The following is a 22,288-nucleotide window of genomic DNA, read 5'->3' on the forward strand; positions in this document are numbered from 1 at the left end:
AGAGGGTCACCAGATGAGGTAAGGACAGATCTCCTGAAGTTATTTTGCACAGCTCGTGAGGTTTGTTATGAGATTTATTTTTCACCTTTCCCAAGCAGTCAAGGTTGCTGCTGAAGATTAGATCCCAGATATCAACCTTTGGGCTGTTCTGGTTAGGGAATTTCTATGTTCTAAACACCAGTATCATCACTTATTTAGAAAAGAAAAAATAGATAACTGTAATTCTTATTCTCTGAAGAGATAATCCCAGTAGATTTCTACCCTTGAATCCACGCTTCCAGCACATAGCAGACAGATATCCCATAACTGGAAAGTTCTGAACCGATAGGGAACCCCTAGCAGCACTGTGTGCATCACTATGCCAGAGGGGCTCCCTAGGCTGCTCCCTATGTTCTACAATGAGCTTTTAGTTTAGTTATGTTTTGAGATTCAGGCTGCATCAGTGTTCTATAGAAGTTGTTTTTAATGGCTAGGACCAAGTGGCAAATTCAGAGTTTGTACCTGGGACTGCTGTTTTAACTGGCATTCCTCTTTTAAATCCTTAGAAAGAAACTGAATTATTGGGGAATGAGACATCTCCACCGGAGTGGGGAAAGGTTGTGTAACTTCAACAGGTAAGTTAATGTTTAGGAGCCTGAGATGGCTGAGTCCAGGAGCTATTACCAAGTGGAAGTCTCAGATGCCTGTGAACTATCTCGACGCTGTGGGAGCCCCAAAGAGCTGCCAAGATACTATGTGAACCAGGTGGTTGTGTGCGGGGGGGAGGGAGGAGGCGGTGAGTGAGGAAGGAGGTGGTTGGTAACTGCAAAGATACTGTGTGAACTGGAACGTGAGACTGCAGTGTTGATACTTTTGAAAAGTACAAAGTACTACATGTTAACATGCTATTTTATACATAATTTCTGCATCACAGTAAGTTCTTGATATGTCATGTGTATTGTATAAACATATGTATTCAGACTAATAAAGCATAATAGCATGGTAAAATCTTGGACCATCAGTTAAACCCACACCGGTATACCAGGAAGAGAGCAGTAAACTTACTTTCACCAGCCACATAATTAGCTGGAAAATAGCCTTGCTGTCCATTTGCTAGGCTGCCAAACCACCAGTTATCATTATCTTTGTATAACACTTGGATAATGTCACTGCGATGGATGGTTAGCTCATCTGATCGATGCGCTGTGTAGTCATAAAGAGCCACTACCTAAAAGAGAGATAAGACCACCACATCTTTATCACAACTGTGCCACAGAGAAAAAAGCCCAACATTCACTTCCTCTTGCAGAAAAGCAGCTGAAACCAAAGCTGCACTTTGGTAAAAGCTGAGGCTGTCTCAATTTTTGCTAATGGGATCAGGGGTGGTGGGAACGCAGCAGGAGAAGCAAGATAAAGGACTGTGGGATTGTAGAAATGGTTAAGAACATTCAATACACTAAGATTAGCTTCAAAACAGCAGCTGCTAGTTTTATAAGCAATTGACTTGTTAAGCAAAACCAAAAAAAAAACCCTTAGTACATTCACTTTCTCAGAATTGTTACACCACTTTCAGATCCAATTCTGTGTGTGTGCACACTAAACATATATGTTTGAATAAATACTTCAACAATGTGACTGTTTTACTAGATGGAAAACTCCAATGGAACAATTTCATTATAAAGCTTTATTTTGATCCTTTCATTTATTTGTAATGTTTTGTTTTGAAACAAATATCTGTTATAAACATTTGTACATTGGGTCCACATATTATCTACATAATAAAGCCATTTGCCTTTGAAACATACTGCACTGCTGCATCAATACTTCCACTAGAAAAAATGTTAATAGGCTTCTCCCATCTTTCATAATACATAGAATACACAACCACCAATCACAGCCTTTCCGACTGCCCTGAAAATAAAAATACCATGGATCATTTCTTATTTAGCTTCCACAACTATATGATCAGGGAGTGATTTCTGTCCCATTTTGACCAACAAAAGGTAGAAAAGAGTAAAAACAATAGAAGATGTTTGAACAGATAGGAATCTCCACCCTCCCCAAGACATAATTATGTTATATTTTATACAAACTATTTTTGCCACCAAAGCATACCTGTATATCACAAACAGCAACCAGGTATATTAAAGAAATTGAAAAGGGAATGCTTCTATAATCGTAAGTTTAGCATGGTACTTTGTGATTTGGCCAGCCTCAAAGCATTAAGATCAGCTTAGCTACTATTAGACAGGAATCCATCCAAACTTTCACTTAGCTGCCACTAACATATCTAAGGCCTGGTCTACACTACGAGGTTAGGTTGAATTTAGCCACATTAGGTCGATTTTATAATGAATGTGTCTACACAACCAACCCCGTTCCGCCGACCTAAAGGGCTCTTAAAATCGACTGCTGTACTCCTACCTGACAAGGGGAGTAGCACTAAAACTGACCTTCCTGGGTCGAATTTGGGGTAGTGTAGATGTAGCGCTGTGCAATTCAATGGAATTGGCCTCCGAGAGCTATCCCAGAGTGTTCCAATGTGACCGCTCTGGACAGCACTTTCAACTCTGATGCACTAGCCAGGTACACAGGAAAAGTACCGGGAACTTTTGAATTTCATTTCCTGTTTGGTCAGCGTGGCAAGTTCAGCACAACAGGTGACCATGCAGTCCCAGAATCGCAAACGAGCTCCAGCATGGATCGAATGAGAGACACTGGATCTGATTGCTGTATGGGGAGAAGAATCTGTGCAGGCAGAACTCTGAACCAGCAGAAGAAATGCTGATATATATGCCAAAATCACACAGGGCATGGTGAAGAGAGGCTACACCAGGGATGCACAGCAGTGCGCGTGAAAATTAAGAAGCTCAGGCAAGCCTACCAAAAGACAAAGGAGGCAAACGGTTGCTCTAGGTCAGAGCCCCAGACATGCCGCTTCTATGATCAGCTGAATGTCATTCTGGGGGGGAACCATACCAGTACCCCAACACTCTCCGTGGACACCTGGAAGGTGGCAGCCTCAGGCAACACGGATGAGGATTTTGTGGATGAGGAAGAATGCGCAGCAAGCAAGTGGAGAATCCGTTCTCCCCAGCAGCCAGGACCTTTTCCTCACCCTGGAGCCAATATCCGCCCAGGGCCTATTGTTCACGGACCCTGATGGCGGAGAAGGCACCTCTGGTGAGTGCACATTTGTAACGACACTACAGGGGTTAAAAGCAATTGTGTTTAATGTTTGATTTGCCCTGAACAATTGGGATGCATTCGCAGCCAGTACAGCTAATGGAAAAGTCTGTTTACGTGTCTGGGGATGGATCGGGAATCCTCCAGGAACATCTCCATGAAGATCTCCTGGAGGTACTCTGAAAGCTTTTGCAGAAGGTTTCTGGGGAGGGCTGCCTTATTTCGTCCTCCATGGTAGGACACTTTACCACGCCCAGCTAGCAGCAAGTGGTCTGGAATCATTGCAGCACAAAGCATGGCAGTGAAAGGTCCTGGGTTTTGGTTGCATTCATGCAACATTCGGTCTTTATCTTTCTGTGTCAGCCTCAGGAGAGTGATATCATTCATGGTTATCTGGTTGAAATACGGGAAGTTTTGTAAGGGAACAGTAATCCCCTCTGTTTGGTGATCCCCGACACATTAGACCCTGGGCATGCTGGACTGTTTGTGCTTGGCTAAAAGAGGCACTATCCCAAAGTAGCTCTAATACGGATACCTAGGTGTAAGTGATTTCAGTTCTGCAGCATGTAACAAGACTCTTAATTGAGTCTAAATTAGCTCTTATTATACCATGGAGAGAGGAAGGGTCAAATGGTGTCTAGGACCCTTAAACAGGGCCCACACCACCAGGTACAAGTACCTGTCCCCACCCTCTCTCAACTCATTGGGCTTTGGAACCCATGTCCCCTGCCTAGCGAGTGCTGTTCACTTGAGGGTGAGTCCCTCCATTGGGGTATGCCAGGTACAGTTCTGCTGCCCTCGGTTCACACAACAAGGATAGCAGCCAGAGATAGCAATGCTGAGGGGAGGGTTGTGCTGCACATTCACCCCAATACCGCAGCCCCTCCTTTTAAACGGCAAATACAACCGGCACTGGTTGCTATGGGGCAGGAGGGTGCTGCAGTTTGAAACCATTCCCACGTTATGAACGCAGAAGAAGCCAACCCCACATCCCCCGAATTCTGTTGCCCAGCCGTGTGTGATGTGTCACCATTCCGGCAGGCGCTCAATATAAAGGCAAAATGCAACCTTGTTCCTAAAACACGTGCTGTCTGCTGTGAATTGCTTGATTCACTGTGAAAGAGTCTCCCTTTTGTTCTCAGAAAAGTATCTTCTGTAAACTCTACTCTCCCTTTTTTCCAGCTGCAAATGTTTCTATGCTCCCCGCATCAACTCAGTCCCTGAGGTTATCGCAGATTAGAAGGTGAAAAAAACGCACTCGCAATGACATGTTTTCAGAGCTCATGCAATCCTCCTGCCCTGATAGGGCACAGCTGAATGCATGGAGGTATTTGGTGGCAGAGGCCAGGAAAGCATACAGTGAGCGTGATTGTAACACACAGGAGGAGATGCTGAGGCTAATGGGGGAGCAAACAGACATGATGAGGCATCTGGTGGAGCTGCAAGAAAGGCAACTAGACTACAGACCTCCGCTGCAGCCACTGTGTAACCACCTGCCATCCTCGCCAAGTTCCATATCCTCCTCACCCAGACGTCCAAGAATGGGGGGAGAGGGAAGGCTCTGGGCACCCAGCCACTCAACTCCAGGGGATGGCCCAAGCAACAGAAGGCTGTCATTCAAACAGCTTTGATTTGTAGTGTGGCTACAATAAGCAATGTAGCCTTGTCCTTCCCTCCTCCCCCACCCCGTTATCAAACCCTTTGTACACTCGGGCTTCCTTTTACTAGTCAGCGTTGCCAGTCATCTCAAGTTTTTTTTTTTAATAAATAAAGAATGAATGGATTCAGAACAATAGGGACTTTATTTCCTGTGCCAGCTATGGTCGAAGGGGGGACAGGGATCGGCTTACAGGGAAGTACATTCACCAAAGGGGGCAGGTTTGCATCAAGGACAAACACACACAACTATCACACCGTAGCCTGGTCAGTCATGAAACTATTTTTCAAAGCCTCTCTGATGCGCAGCGCGCCTCCGTGTGCTCTTCTAATTGCCCCGGTGTCTGGCTGTTGAAAATTAGCCGCCAGGCGATCTGCCTCAACCTCCCACCCCACCATAAACGTCTCCCCCTTACTCTCACAGATATTATGGAGCACACAGCAAGTAGCAATAACAATGAGAATATTGCTTTTGCTGAGGTCTAACCTACTCAGCAAACTGCGCCAGCGCCCTTTTAAACGCCCAAAGGCACATTCTACCACCATTCTGCACTTGCTCAGGCTATAGTTGAACTGCTCCTTACTGCTGCCCAGGCTGCCTGTGTATGGCTTCATGAGCCATGGGAGCAAGGGGTAGACTGGATCCCCAAGAATAACTATTGGCATTTCAACATCCCCAACGGTAATTTTCCAGTCTGGGGCCTGGTCTACACTGGGGGGGGGGGGGAGAGGAGGTGGGATCGACCTAAGATACACAACTTCAGCTACGAGAATAGCATAGCTGAAGTCGACGTATCTTATTTCGACTTATCTCGCGTCCTCACGGCGCGGGGTCGATTTCAACGGCTCCCCCGTCAACTTTGCTTCCGCCTCTCGCCGAGCTGGAGTTCAGCAGTCAACGGGAGAGCGATCGGGGATCGATTTATCGCGTCTACACTACACGTGATAAATCGATCCCCGATAGACTGATCGCTACCCGCCGATCTGGCGGGTAGTGTAGACGTACCCTGGGAAGAAAGTCCCTTCTTGCAGCTTTCCAAACAGCCCTGAGTTCTGAAAGATGCGAGCGTCATGCACCTTTCCCGACCATCCCACGTTGATGTCGGTGAAACAGCCCTTGTGATCCACCAGTCCTTGCAACACCATTGAGAAGTACCCCTTGCAGTTTATGTACTCTTTGGCAAGGTGGTCCGGTGCCAAGATAGGGATCTGCGTTCCGTCTATCGCCCCACCACAGTTAGGGAACCTCATTGCAGCAAAGCCATCCACTATGCCCTGCACATTTCCCAGAGTCACTACCCTTCTTAGCAGAAGGGTATTGATTGCCCTGGCTACTTGGATCACAGCAGCCCCCACGGTAGATTTGCCCACTCTGAATTGATTCCTGACTGACCGGTAGCAGTCAGGCGTTGCAAGCTTCCACAGGGCTATCACCACTTGCTTCTCAACTGTCAGGGCAGGTCTCATCTTGGTATTCCTGCGCTTCAGGGCAGGGGAAAGCAACTCACAAAGTTCCATGAAAGTGGCCTTATGCATGCGAAAGTTTCGCAGCCACTAGGAATCATCCCATACCTGCAACACTATGCGGTCCCACGAGCCTGTGCTTGTTTGCTGGGCCCAGAATCGGCGTTCCACTGTATCAACATGCCCCAATGCCGCCGTGATATCCCAATTGCCACATCATGTGCTTTCAGGAACGTCTGTGTCCATGTCCTCCTCACAATCTTCCTCGTGCTGGCAGCTCCTAGCTAGGCTCTGCACATACTGCAGGATAATGCGCGAGGTGTTTGCAATGCTCACAAAAGTAGCGTACAGCTGAGCGGGCTCCATGCTTGCTGTGCTATGGTGTCTGCACGGATAACCCAGGAAAAAAGGCGCAAAATGATTGTTTGCTGTTGCTTTCAGGGAGGGAGGGAGGGAGGGAGACTGATGACATGTACCCAAAACCACCTGCAACAATGTTTTTGCCCCATCAGGCATTGGAAGCTTAACCGAGAATTCCAATGGGCAGCGGGGACTGTGGGATAGCTACCCACAGTGCACCACTTGTGAGACAATGCTAGCAACGGTATTGAGGACGCACTCCACTGACCTAATGCGCTTAGTGGAGACATGCACGATCGACGTATAAAATCAGTTGCTAAAGATCGACTTCTATAAAAATCGACCTAATTTCGTAGTGTAGACATGCCCTAAAGGACCAAAGAAACCGAGTAACTGAATACCTCCCTCTCAATTATACGTCTCCTCTCCACATCAGGAAAGGCAATAATATGATCAAAACCAACACTGCCAGTGTAAAATTTAGATGGATGCAGCTTGCACGATCACATCCAGCAAGGGATGCTCTCAAAATATCAACTAACTGAGAAATGCAAGGACTCCTTGGAGAGAATACTGTGAAAACCAATAGGTCACTTAAGGTAAAAGGAACATAACTTGAGGTAAATATTCAGCAGAATGCACAAAATGAAAGGCAGAACAGAAAGTGCTGTGTATTTTTGCAATATCTTATAGTAAAATGTTCAGTGGTTGTTCAATATCTGAAAAAAATTACAAAAATCTAATGACCTGACAAACTTGCAACACGCTTAAAAGAAAAGCAAGACAAATCAAAAATTTAGGTACCATTGTACCTTGAATTGTGATTGGTTTAGGGAAATTAGGGAATCACTGATTAAAAATAAAAGTGGAAGCTACCATTATTTTCATTATCCCATTAGAGATATCTGAATTAGAGCTGGGCAAATAACTGATTTTTTGGTTCGCTGGCAAAAAAAAAAAAAATTATGAACCAGACCCCAAAATTCCAAAAACTTTCAGGAAATCAAAAAATATGTTCTGGGTAAAACAAACAAACAAAAAAAACCCCATGTCCCTCAGCCAAAATGTTTGTTTTCCAGGCATTTTTAAAGGGCTAGATTTACAAAACAGTCAGAGACGGAGGAGTGATAGTGGTGGTGTAGATTAACATTTCCAAAATTATACATACAGTGTGGCAGGTATTGAAACAACAAACAATTGCATAATACGTACTATCTCTTGCACTGGTGTAGAATTATTTGCTCCTCTCATACATGATGTAACCAGAAGGTCATCACTCTAAAAGAAGAAATTATTTTAACATTAGCATGCAAAATTTTGGTAAGGATAGTTTTCAAAATGAGCACTTGTCATATACTGTAAACACAACAGTGTACTGTAATAAATATTAATTTTTGTTTTCCCAAGGCAAAATACAAGTGATATTGGATAATATTCGTAGCAGTATTGATTAAAAGTTATTTAGGAGAAGATTTAATTAAAACTCCTTTGCTATATGCACCCCACTAAAGATAACTCCTTATGGTAAGAAAAAAGGCTGTTAATGAGTACTCATTCTGAGCTTGCCTGCATTACAAACTACACAATGGTGGTTCATGGAGATCATGCAGTGAATTTCACCTCTGATTATTATGCTGAAACTGATATATATATATATTTTAATATAATGGCTCATTTTTGGTTCATTTGAAACAAACAACCTTTTCACTGCTGGTTCTTAACAGTACTTTGCTGCCATTATTCATGATCATTTCACTGAAATAAATGGAATATTAGATATAACTAACATTTTAGCAATGCTACAAGTGTGCTTAAATTTGGATGTACCAGTACCTGGAAAGTTTGATATAATTCAAGTAGCAGAACTACAAACCTTTGGCAGGTTTCTCCAAATTTAGAAGCATTCACTGAAGGTACATTTAGAATTGAATAATTATGAAAAAACTATTTTTCTCCATTATACTGAAAGCAGCTCCCTCATAGTAACTGAGCCGATACAAGGCATTTGTCAGCGCTACTGAAATAGCGAAGGTGTCAATTACCTAATTTATTAAAGGAGAAACCAGATTCTCTGCGTGCTGAAGAGTGCATACTACAACTCAGAATAGAAACATTGTGCACACGTACGCCAGCATGTAACCAGGATAAAAGGGACTACGATATTTTAATGGGAGAATCAACTATGGGCATTTGGAAGTGATGTTTTTCACCCACAGCAGATTGTGCTAAATTATAAACCAGTTTAAAATTTATGAGAAATCTCATTCAACCTCTATTTCTTCCATCTCACACTCACTTCAAATGTTTTCAGCACCTATACCTTTTTCTCTTTCCTTTTCTCTTAAAAAAAAGTCTTTTAACTTTTTTTCCCAAACAAATGAATGCACATCTTAAATTTGATGCTGCTTTTATTTTCCCAGTACTATTTCTATTAGGCCATCACCACGTATTTTTTAAAGGACCATCATTATAGCAATCTTCAGCAAGGAGAGCAGAATTTGTGGTCTCCTCTAAAATCTCAAGTGACCTGCATTCCTCTCTCTGCACAAGTATAATGCACTTTCACATGATGACTAGTTTTAACTCATCTAGGAGAAGGATACTTGGTAACCAGGAAACTTAAGCTTCTCTAAACTCATCTCCAGCTCATTTATGAGATGCAATATATAATATGCAATATGGCGTTTACCAGATTAACCATACATTAATAAAGTATCAAAGCAAATGGCTGCAATCCATTCTTACATTTTACTAGCATATCTATCCATACTACCAAAGTGCTACTGAATTTTTGTAGAGTACACACAGAGTAATAAACCTTTAAATCTCATCTGATAAATATACAGGCTCTGAACACATCACATCTGTATTACAGTACAATTTAAGCGGCTTGTAAATGGCATACTGGTAGTTAACACAGCCATGCAGGTTTCAGCCTATTCCTCATCTTTCATTCTCTGAGCAGAAAGAACTCTGCAGGCAGTGTGCTTAGCCTGGAGGGTGGGAGTTGTTGCTCAACAATGATTCATCAGGATTATTATTAATATTATCTAGGTAACTAGTTAAGGAACTTATATAGCCCCCATTACAATATTGAATGTTTCTCTCTCTTTTTTGTAAGGTATTTGTATTCTATAGAAGGTCTCATCAAGTTCTCCTTATAGTTAGGTGAGCTGTTAGGAAATAATATTCTCAAAGCCATGAGCCACCCCCCGGAATATTTTGAATGTACTCCGATGTTGTGCTAAACTTTTATTACAACATGAACCCAAGGAGTTTCCACTTGAAGGAGTATGCGGTATATTTTTAAATGGTATACGTGATAGTGTGTGTACAGATCCCATCCAAGAGCGGACAGAGTGAGAGTTCAAGCAGAGTTATGACCACAGCTGCATGCTCCAAACACAGGGATTGGTAGCAGGATAGGGTCTGCTGTGGTGAATAAGTAATTTCCCCAGTACACTTAAGCTCCCATCTAAATTTCAAAATTATACCATGGAGATATAACTGGCTCCTTCAATACTTTTAAAGCATGACTCCTTTTCACAGTGTCACTAAAACATAATTTTTTCAGAATTGTCCTAAAGCCTTGGACATATCTGGCTCTAGCATGATTCTTAACACATCTCCTCTTTGCTGTAAAGTGAAAACAATTCAACCATGTTGTATTCAGATTCCATGATATTACTATTTTTGGAGTGTAGGATGGATGTGTTCAGAGGAGTTGGAGCTAGCACACTAGGAGTCAGCCCACCTGAGAGAGACAGGATGAAAAAGCTAACTGGGAATGCCCTCTTTTGCCACATTAACCTTAGCTGAACAAAGCCTTTGTGAATATTTAAGCCCTTCCATGGAAGAACCCCCATAGATGTACCAGTTGGTTGGATTTCAAGACCGTTAAGTATTAGTACTTCATCAGACTCTAGCTTACCTGACCAATCACAGTGTATTCTAAAATTGAATTCTGCCCAGCAGATCAAGGGGAAAAAAAAGAGGCACTTGCCAAATGACAACCAAACTTGCTGGCGGCCATTAGGCGTATGTGTGATGCCTTTTCAATTGTTTTGCATACACCCTACACTTCCCATTCTTGCACCAGGGCTCAGTCAATCCTAGAACCAGCACTCTATTTTATTCTTAGGCACTGGAGATACGGGGGCCACAGGGCTATTCCCCCTCCCACACTTTTTAAAAGGGGATGCCATGCCCCCTTCTTTTTAAAATGTAGCTGGGGGGGGGGGGGGGAGAGTGCCCTAGTCTGGCCTGGCTGGCTGGCACCTGGGTCCCACTCTGCATCATGCCATGTGCCAGTAACTAGGCCCTTATCTGCCAGCGGCTCATGTGGCATTGGCTCCTCTCGGTGCCAGGAACTGGGAAGCAGGACAGACCCATCCCTCGAGGGCTTTGGGCTCACCAGCAGGGAGGGTAAGGTAGGAACTGGGGGAAGGGGCTCTGGGGGACTCAGACTGTAGTGGGGGGCACCAGTGACCCATTTTCCCTCCCCCCAGGTTGCAAAACCAGGCTCTACTGCTTTATTCCTAAAACCAAGAAAACTACATTGAGCACATGGTCAGTAAAATCATGGAATCACAGAAGTTGGAGGTAGAAAACACATTAGATCAGTGGTTTTCAAGCTTTTTTTCATCTGCGGACCCCCCAAAAATTTTGAATTGAGGTGCGGACCTTTTTGGAAGTCTTAGACAGTCTGTGGGACTGCCAGGGGTCCACAGACCATGGGTTGAAAACCACTCCATTAGATCATCCAGTTCTTCTCCCTGCTAATGCAGAATTTGTTCCCTACTGTACATATTCTAGTGTTTTGCACAGTGCCATTTTAAATTCTGAAATGATGGGGATTACACATCAGTGTTCTTAGGAGCCTATTCCACAGTCTACAAAAATTTCAGTCAGAAAGTTTTGCCAGATAGTCACCCTTTCTTAATTTCATCCCATGACTTCTAGTTATACCTCTGTGCCACTCTAACTCAATTTTCTTTGGTATCTACACCCTCCAAATATTTGTAGACAATTATGACCCCTACTTTGTCACCACTTAGTCAAGCTGTATATACACCATTCTTAATCTTTTCTTCTATGTCAGACCCCCATTAGCTTTGATATTTTTGTATTTGTCAGTAGTTTTCTGGTAATATGATACCCAGAACCAAACACAGTATTCCAGATGTGGTAGCATCAGAGCCAAATAGAAAAGAATTAGTACTTCTCTGCTCCATGATGTCATCCTAAAATGGAACTGATTTTTTATTTTTTTGCAGCCTTACTGCACTTCAAATTTAAATCTAATTTGCTATCAGGCCTAGATCTTTTTTAGCATTATTACTTATTATGGATATTGTGGTAACACAAATAAATATTATATTGTGGTGTCCAAATATATTGGGATTTGCACAAACATATAGGAAGACACAGTCCCTGCTCTAGAGCTTATGGTCTAAAGATTCAAAAAACGGATGAAGAGTCAGGAAAAGGGCTGCTACATACAGGAAAAGTGTTAAGGGTGATGATGAGCTCTAGTGATGGGAGAAGGTGTCTCATTAGTTCCAACCTTTTCTCTTTGTTTTAATTATGGAGAGGGGAAATGAATAAGAAGGAGCAAGGAAGCATAAGGAGGACACTGAGGTGCAGAAGATAAGAGGAAATGGTGAAAGGAAAGAAGAGGGAGGGAAGGAGGGAAGAATGGAGGGCAGAAAGAACAATGCTGGTGGCTGATAGACTATGAGGTAGAAGGGTGGGAGTATGTTGAGGCAAGCAAGCAGTTAGCAGACAGAAAATAATGTTGGAGTCTGTTGGTGACATGGCTATCTAGGAGGTGTCAAGATTTTTAGGATGAAGAGGGACAAAGGATCCCACTTAGCCCACTCTAGCAGCTTGTTTCCTGGGAAGTCCTTGCCGCTCCCGAGAGGTCCTACTTGGCCTCCCTTAGACCATATAACTGGAGAAGGGGAGCGTAGCTGAGGCCCATGTACCTGAGGATTAGGGGAAGGTTTCTCCTCCTAGACCCTGAAGATGGAACAGGTGCCCAAGCTGGGTATTTCTCCACTACTACTGCTGCAGTTCCTTCAGATGGTTATGATACTTCCTAGATTTCTACCTCCCACTCAGTATGTGCATTTAAGATTACTTTTCCTCAGGTGTAATAAGCTAGTATTTTTCAAAACAGATGATAATTTTTGTTATTTTCTACCCATGTTTCTGATCTCTAGACTACTTTGAGTACCATCTGCAAATTGCGTTACTATGCTATTCACTCCCTCTCCTACATTAACACATGTAAAATAAGGCTGGTTCTAACACCAGTCCCTCAGTATCCCACCTGGATTCTATTCTATTCTATTGCTAACCCTCAAGCATTTAAAAACTATGAGTCACACTCTCCATCACGTTTTGATATTGGCTTAAAAATCATGAGTTTAAAAAAAAAAACCCAATACATTTTGGGTTCTTTTTATTTTACTTGAGATTGCTGAGACTTTAGGATGCATGCAAGTCACATTTTCCAATTTTTCTCCATAACCATGAGGGCTAGAAACTTACTTTAAAAAAAAATGAAAATTGTGATTTTAACATAATCATATGGATCCTGAAGCCTAGGCAAATATTGCAAGACATATGATAAAATAACGAGAATTGCCAACACTGCCGGACACTCCCTCCCCCAACTCTTTTCTATCAAAACATCCCTTATTATTTTTAATATGTTTTTGGTATACAAGAGTATAGCAATCTAAACCAATTTGTATTATATTTTTCATGCCAGATTTTGTGAGACAGTATCAATTTACTAAATTCCAAATATAGTAAATTTTCTGCATTCCACAGGTACCTATATACTCCTTATGTACAACACACAGGGACGTTCTCTTGAGTAAGGAGCCAGTACCCTCACACTAGGTGTATGTTTGTGTCTGAGGTGATCCCGAGCCATAGGAGGAGCCAGAAGAAAAGTAAGACACCCTTAAACTTGTAATCTCTCAAAGTACAGGGAGCAGATGCAAAAGAGAAGTAGCCTAAGGAGGTATCAAAAGTAGCAGTCTTACAATACAGGCAATGCACAACCAATTACTTAACCCGAGTAACCAAATTACACATCCGACATGCCAGAAATTCACATCCAAAGAGAAAAATATAGTGAAAGAAATGATTCTTTACCTGTATCTTTCACATAGTCTGGAATCTGGCGCCTGATTCTCCACTTTTATACAATGCTTGCTTTACACTGCATATTTCTGATAACTACGATGATGTTAACTCCTATTTCACACCTATGTAAGCAACAGGAAAATCAGGCCCTGGATGTCTTGCTGGGTGACTGGACTATTTGCATTTTTGCTGAGTGGAAGAGCAACCAGTCTCCTTTCAAGATGACCCAAGAGGCCAAGGGAAATTGGCATCAATAACTCCCACTTGTGTTTCCCCATCTTAGAAGTCCTTTAAATTTTTCCCCCCAGAGTTTCTGCCAGGAAAAAAAGATGGTTACCTACCTTTTGTAACTGTTGTTCTTCGAGATGTGTTGCTCGTGTTCATTCCAACAGGTGTGTGTGCACGCACTGCTGGGACGAGATGGGAAGCCCTTTCATCCTCTCGGCAATTGCAATAAAAAGCGGTGGTAATTTACGAAACGGCTTTGTGCATTCAATGTAGAAGGCTAGGGCATGCCTTACGTCCAGGGAACGGAGTGTCCACTCTTTGTTGCTGGCATAAGATTTAGTAAAGAATACTGGTAGAAATATGTCCTGGTTAACGTGAAATTGGGATACTACCTTGGGTAGTGAGAGCGTAGCTGCACCTTGTCCATGTAAAAGACCATGTAGGGGGGCTCGGAAGTCAGGGCTGTGAGCTTGGAGACCTTCTGGTCAAGATTATGGCCACCAGAAAGCCTACCTTTCCTGGAAGGTGGCCTAAGGCGAAGGTTGCCAGGGGCTCAAAAGGAGGACCCATGAGTCGGAAAGGACCAGGTTAAGATCCCACTGAGGAAGGGGCTGCCTCACCTGGGGGTTAAGCCTATCCAAGCCCTTAAGAAATCAGCCCACTATGGGATTGCTAAAGACTGACCTGCCCACCACTCCCGGGTGGAAGGCCGAGATGGCCGCTAGGTGTATCTTAATCGATGATATCACCAACCCCCGTTGCTTCAGGTACAAGAGGTAGTCTAGCACAAGGGGAATAGAGGCTTGCTGCAGGGAGGTACCTTTCTGTAGGGACCAAATGGAGAAACGCTTCCACTTCGCCAGGTACATTGTGTGAGTGGAAGGCTTCCTGCTCCCCAACAGAACTTCCCTAACAGAGTCCGAGCACTGCAGTTCAAGCTGGTTCAGCCATGGAGTTTCCATGCCATGAGGTGGAGGGACTCCAGGTTGGGATATTGTACTTGGCCGTGATCCTGTGTGACGAGGTCTGGGAGCATAGGAAGGGCCACTGGCCTGTCCACTGATAGATTCAGCAGCGTGGTGAACCAGTGCTGTCAGGGCCACACTGGTGCTATGAGGATGACTGAAGCCCTGTCCTGCTGGATCTTGAGGAGGACCTTGTGTAGGAGGGGGAAGGGCAGGAACGCATTAGCAGGCGACTCATCCACGGTAGGTGAAAGGCATCCTCCATGGCTGTGGTTCTGAAAGGAGCAGAACAGCTGACACTTTCTGTTGCTCCGCATCGTGAACAGGTCCACATGGGGATAGCTCCACCTCCGGAAGATTGAAAGGGTGATATCCACTCTGAGTGCCCACTCGTGAGTGTTGAACGAGTGGCTGAGGTGGTCCGCTAGTTCATTCTGTGCTCCCGGCAGATATGAGGCCTGTAGTTGGATGTAATATGCGACGCAGAAGTCCCACAGTCGGAGAGCTTCCTGGCACGGGGAAGAGGAGTGAGCACCACCCTGTTTATTTATATAGAACATTGCTGTGGTGTTGTTTGTCAGTACTGAGATACATTTGCCCTGAAGATGGGCCTGGAATGTCTGGCAAGCCAGGTGAACCGCTCTCAGCTCCCTGGCGTTGATATGCAGCGATAGTTCTGGTTGTGACCACATGCCTTGAGTTCTGATACTGCCCAGGTGCACTACCCAGCCCGTCTGTGATGTGTCCGGGACCAGTGACAGCGAGGGCTGAGGTTTGGCGATGGGTACTTCTGCACAGACCACATGAGGTTGAAGCTACCAGCTGAGGTACTCGAGAATCTTGGGCGGAAGGGTAACAAGTCTGTCCTGAGAGTCCCGGTTGGGTCTGTATACCCTCACCAACCAAGCCTGGAGGGGGCGAAAGTGCAACCTGGCATGCTGCACTACATACGTGCAGGCTGCCATATGCCCCAGAAGCTTCATGCAGTTTTTGGCCGGGGTAGTTGGGAACCGGTGGAGGCTGTCGATGATGCCCTTGATGCTTTGGAACCGGGACTCGGGTAGGGAGGCTCTGGCCTGAGTGGAGTCCAGGAGAGCCCCAATGAACTCTATCTTCTGGGTTGGGACCAGTGTAGACTTAGGAACATTCAGAATGAGCCCCAGCTTGCTGAAGTAAGTTGAGGGTGGCATACCAGTCCCCCGGATCCAGGGAAGGAATGATGATGGCTAGAGAGATCATATGAAACTTCAGCTTTCTTAGGAATGTGTTGAGGTTTCACAGATCTAGGATAGGGCTGAGCCCACCCTTGGCCTTGGGAATGAGAAAATATCGGGAGTAGAATCCCCTGCCCCTGAACTCCTGAGGAACCTCCTCTATTGTGCCCAGCGCGAGGAGCGACTGCACTTCCTGCTCATGAGAGGGATCTCTGAAGAGGGCTGGGGAAGGCAGGTAGGGCCAGAATTGGAGAGAATATCCCACCCCGACCGTGCTCAGGACCCAGCGATCTGAAGTAATCGGGGCCCAGGCATGGCAGAAGTGGGACAGACGATTCACAAAGGGAGGGCAAGGATCCAGGATTTGGGCTGGCGCTCTGTCCCTAGGCGCAACTTCAAAAGTTGGGCTTACAGCCGGGAGGCTACTTGGAGGAGCCCTGACTCCAGGGGAGGAGGACGACTGCAGGGAACACCTCCCGTTGTTTCTGCCCCTCCTTCAATTATAGTCCTGCCTGGGGGGACCTAGAGAGAATCATGAGGGGGGCTTAGGCTTGAAGGGTTTTCTCTGGCATGCCGGTGTGAATTCCCAGAGACTTGAGGGTTGCTCTCTAGTCCTTGAGACTGTGCAGTCTCGAGTCTGTCTTGTCAGCAAACAGCCCCCCACAGTCAAATGGGAGGTCCTGTATGGTATTCTGGACCTCTGCCAGGAGTCCCAAGATCTGTAGCAATGAGCTACACTTCACTGTGATGCCCGTAGCCATGGTTCGCGCTGCCGAGTCAGCGGAGTCCAGAGCAGCCTGGAGGGAGGTTCTAGTCCCCACCCTGCCCTCTTCCAGGACTGCAGTGAATTCCTGTTGGGATTCCGATGGAAGCAGTTCCTGAAATTTAGAGAGGGCATTCCACGGGTTGTACACACAGCAGCTAATTACCCTCTGCTGGTTGGAAATTCGAAGCTGGAGCCCCCCTCATACTTTTCGACCAGAGAGGTCCAGCTTCTTAGCGTCTTTATTCTTAGGGGCAGGCCCTGGCAACCCCTGCCGCTCTTTGTGGTTTGCTGCATCCACTATCAAGGTCCCTGGGGGGGGGGGGAGAGGAGTGAAGAGGTGCTCGTACCCCTTCTGAGGGACAAAGTAGCGCCTCTCTACTTCCCTGGCCATTGGTGGTATAGAGGGTGGGGTTTGCCAGAGCACCTTTGTGGTGTTCTGAATGACTTTTATAAGTGGCAGTGCCACCTTGGAGGGACCCTCCAGGGAGAGTATGTCCACCATGCAGTCTGAGTCTTCCACCACCTCCTTCGTCGTCATGTTGAGGTTCTGGGCCACCCTCCTAAGGAAGTCCTGGTGGGCTTTCATGTCCATCGCCAGAAGGGACGTGGTAGTGCCCACCACTGCCTCGTCCTGCGAGGGAGAAGACGAGGCTCGAGGTGGGACGGGGTCTTCCTGCCCCTCTGGTTTCCTGGTGATTTGCTCAGGGATATCCATCGTTGCTGCTACTGGTGGTATGGGAGCCACCATCATTGGCATCTCTGACCTTGCACTCAATACGGGAGGCCCAGGGTCTGAACCCTGTGGTGGGTCCTCGGGAGCCCATGACTGATATGGGGAAACAGACATCACAGAAGGTGTGGCATGGGCAACGGAGACCACCAATGCTGCCCTGGAACCATGCCATTAGTCCTAGTGGTAGGCCCATGGTGTCCAAAAGGGCCATTGTACTGGTCCCTGCCACTGGAGAGGCCAGGACACCATCCGTAACGAGTGTTCCTCCACCTTACGGTACTGAGACTGGTGCTGGGATCTCGACCAGTATCAGCTGTGTCGGGACACGTGCAACTCCGACTCTGATTCTGATAAATAGTCCAAGCCCAACCAGGGAGGTGCGTATCCCGAAGGTGCCGGGGAGCAGTACTGTGGTGATGGGGAACAGTGCCGCATCATGGTGGGCTTGCCCCAGTGCCGGATAGGAGGTGTCGCCATCGGTGCCGCAGACGGTGCCGGAAGTAGTGCAGCAGCTGGTTCTTGCACTGCCTGCACCTGAGCTGGTGCATGGGAATAGGAGGCTGGGGACTGTGCCGTCATTGCAATTAAGTCCGCATGGCCTCAAAGGTGTCTGGTCTGGAGGGGAGGTCCAGGTCCTCCTCCAACACTTCCTGGACCGGAGAGTCCACTGACACTGGACTTGACAGACCCCCCCCCTTCGAAGCCGGAGTCGACAGTGCCGGGACCGATGGACCAGCCTTCTGGTGTCCCACCTTGGGACGCACCATGCTGGAGTCCTGTCTGCTCTTCTTGGCGGCGGAGCAGCCCCGTTACGCCTTCTTCTTCTTATGCAACACTGGGGATAGCGATCGGTGCCACACCGATGAGCTGGTCTTTCGCGCAGGGGAACGGTGCTGATGCTCCTTATTCAGGTCCTTCCTCGGTGCCGAGATGTCCCGCACTGAGGCTGGTGCGCTGTGCACCGATGCTGCCGGTGCTGGCTCTTGAGCTGGTTGGGGCCAGAGAGCGGACTCCATCAAGAAGAGCTTGAGGCGATAGTCTCTCTCCTTCTTAGTTCTGGGCTTGAAGCCTCTGCAAGTGGTTCCCTTGTCTTGCAAATGACCCTCTCCCAGGCACTTCAGACAAGCGGCGTGTGGATCCCCTCTGGGCATAGGCTTACCACACCTATCGCATGGCTTGAACCCCTGGGGCTGCAGCATGCCCCGGCAATAGGGAAAAATATTGGGGGGTGGAGGGGAAATCCCCCTACTTAAACTTACTAACGAACTAAGATAGTGAAGGATAACAACTATATACAGGGAAAACCACTATGAAGCACTTGCTAAAGCAAGAGACCAGTTGCTCCAACGACCGTCACTGGCGGTAAGAAGGAACTGAGCAGGTGGCGGGTCGGCAGAGACCTATATACACTGCCACAAAGGCGCAACTTCAGGGGGCTCCACAGCCAACCTGACGGGTACTGCTAGGGTAAAAACTACCGACGATTGTGCACGCAGCACGTGCACACACACCTATTAGAATGGACATCAATCATTCGAAGAAGAATACAATAAAACATAGGATTAGGAATCAGTGAAATATATTTCCATTTCTTTATTGCCTTTCTTTTAGTCCCACTCTCCCTTTCATTTTATCCCTCTTTTCCATTTCCTTTACTGTCTAGTTTGCTTTCTCCCTCAAGCATTTATAGGATGCCCATTATAGTGGTATCAAACATCAACATCAAACCATATATTGCTTCTCTCCGTTAGACAAAAAGGATTCCTTTCTTCAGATCCTTCCTCCTATATTCTACATATGTGAAATATATGGTCTCTCCCCTTTTAGTCTGTTTTTCTGTCCTCTTTACTTGCTTATGCTATTCTTTCATATCTCTGGTCACCCCTGTTCTGTTCACACATCTTTCACTCCTTCTTTGACCCTCTTCCATGTTGTGTGCTCTTTCTTGCTCACTTTTGAGACTATTGTTAAATGCTCCTCTTGCTCACTTCCTGTTGTTTCCTTCCTTCTGCCCACACACTGAATCTCTCCCCAACTTTTTGCCTCTTAATATCCTCTTTCCCTTCACTTTCCAATTCTTCTTTAACTTCCCATGTTCCTAACATTCCTCTTGCTGTCACTCCAGTCTCTGGAACTGTAATGGGATGAGCACCAATGGATTTTGTAGGCTGACTTCTGGCTGCTCCACTCCCACACATTCATGAACACACAAACAATGGCTCTGTTTGAAGTTAACTCCCCAGTCGTGCAATGAGCTTCATGCAGTTGGACACCTAAATCAACATACAGTCTTACTGAAATCTGTTGAGCTCGAGGTGGGCACAGAGGTCCACATGCATGGAGTTCATTGCAGAACTGGGGACAAAGAAAGGGGTTACAGTCTAAAATCAACATCCCTTTTCCCTCAGTTGTGGGAGAGAGAGTTGCAGTTGTGAGGACATTAGAACTGATGTTTTCTGGAGAACTTTCCAAGTTCCTCTACTGTAATTGGGAAGTTAGTTAGAACCTCATACTCCTAAAAAACTTGAGCCATAATAAAGAAACAACTAAGGGGAAGAGTAAATACATAAATAAATATTTCGCTGCTTTCCAGATCACAAAGTCAAGTGGAGAACAAATTACATCATCACCATGGCACCTGACAATGGAGCTATTTAAAGTGTTTATAGGTGCTTCTCATATTAGCAATTTCAGTGATACTGGGTGGTGAGGACTGTGCATGTGTGCACTGGATTATTCATGCACCTTTACTGAGCACACATCAAGAAGATTTGGACTTTAAATAGCATTCATTGCCTCTAAGAGAAGAAGCACTCTGTACGCATAAAGGAATTGTATATGCATTTATTGTCATCTTTCTTGAATATACTGCAATGTTTTATTTCTACTACTCAACACATATACTTTAAATCCCTATACCATAACTTAAGGGAAGAAATAGGAAAACATTTCAGGTGCCATTTTTCTTTGATTTGCGAACAGGTTCTTCACTACAACAGAGTAAATATGTGGACTGTCTTCCTTTACCAATCAACTATTAACTAACTCTTTTACACCTTCTGCCTTTCTTTAGTTGGATAAGGAGCTTTCCTCTAATTAACCTCAGTCGGACATTATATATATAATAGCCTTGCCTCTGAACAGATGCATCATGTCAGGATCATAACAAGGGCAGTGGGGACCAAAGATAAGAGCAGGGTCAAATCTGAGGCTGAGAATAGCGGAGGAGTTTGTAGTCAAGTTCCAGACCAGGGTTAATACCAAAGATCAGAGTCTGAGATAGGTTTCAGGGTCTGGGTCAGGAGGCAAGGTCCAAATCAAGCCAAGGTCAAAGCCAAGAGTTTGACAGCAGGAAGCAAAAATGGTTGTGGCAATTACAGGAGATCTGTGCTGTTGTCCAGACACTTTCTAGAATGCCCCTTAGATTTATATAGGGTAGGGAGCCAATCAGGAGCCATGAGGCTGCTGCCTGATAGAGCCTGAGGGCAGGGACTTCTTGTGGTCTTTGTTCACAGCTGGTCACAGATAGAGTGTGAACCAGTTACAACTGCTGCTGGGTGGCAGTGTGGAGGTGTTCGCTGCCTAGCAGCTCTGCAGGCCTGATTCAAGACCCGCTGGGCACCCTCTGCCAGCCCATATTTGTTTGGATGGGCTGCCATGAGGTCAGGGGCATGGATTTGGGATGCTGACTCCCAGGATCATCCTTTAGGGCATAGTCCTCCAGCCTACAAGGTACCAGAGGGAGCTGCATTTGATTTTCAAGTCCAGTATTTCACAGACTTCATACTCGTTGTGCTCTTGGATCAGCTCCAAAGGAGGCAGTGGTTGGGCCCAGTGAGTGAAGGGGTTGTCAACATAGAGGATTAGCAAGGATACGTGGAACACTGCGTGGTTTTGGTGGGATCTGAATAACTGAAGCCTCACAATCACTGGGTTGATTACCTGGCTGATGGAATATGGCCCAAGGTATTGGTAATCCAGCTATGACATAGCCAGTCAGTGTGGATGTGTTGGGCTGATAGCCAGACTTTTTGCCCAATGGTGAATGCCAGGCCTTCCCAGCACTGGTGGTCAGCATACCACTTGTAATCTTACTTAGCCTTGTCCATATGTGCCTTGAGTTCTTCTTGGACACCATGGATCAGGCACATCCAGTCAGCGGCTACAGGATTGGTGGAGGTGACAAATGCAGCTGGGTGGAGATGTGGGTGGAGGCCATAGTTTGCATAGAACGGATTCTGCATGGTGGACATATGATCAGCATTGTTGTAAGCAAACTCTGCTTGGGGTAGGAAGCTCAACCAGTTCTCCTGGTGGAAATTAATAAAGCACCACATGTATTGTTCTAACACTTGATTGCTTGCTCAGACTGACCATCAGTTTGTGGGAGATAAGCAATGGATGTGTAAGCACAGATCCTAAGCAATCGTAGGATTTTGTCCCAAAACAACAACAGAAACTGCAGACCCTTATCAATTGTGACTCGCTCTGGGAGTCCATGGAGACAGATCAGTGTGCTTGTTAGACACAGGGAGCTTGACTATAAAGTCCAGGGTAATGGCTGCCCAAAGCCTGG

At 45.7% G+C, this 22,288-nt stretch overlaps 1 protein-coding gene across 1 annotated transcript in view; it reads right to left on the reverse strand.

The window, feature by feature from the left end:
* Nucleotides 1–22,288, reverse strand: part of AHI1 (Abelson helper integration site 1) — a 181,197-nt gene that overhangs the window by 28,285 nt on the left and 130,624 nt on the right. The window contains exons 21-22 of the mRNA XM_065401145.1: nt 7,858–7,923; nt 1,045–1,207 (exon numbers count right to left, since the gene is read on the reverse strand). Of these exons, the coding sequence (XP_065257217.1) occupies nt 1,045–1,207; nt 7,858–7,923 (229 nt within the window). The remainder of the gene's footprint in view (nt 1–1,044; nt 1,208–7,857; nt 7,924–22,288) is intronic.

Source organism: Emys orbicularis, chromosome 3 (genome assembly GCF_028017835.1).
Source record: "Emys orbicularis isolate rEmyOrb1 chromosome 3, rEmyOrb1.hap1, whole genome shotgun sequence".
Classification (NCBI taxonomy): domain Eukaryota; kingdom Metazoa; phylum Chordata; order Testudines; family Emydidae; genus Emys; species Emys orbicularis.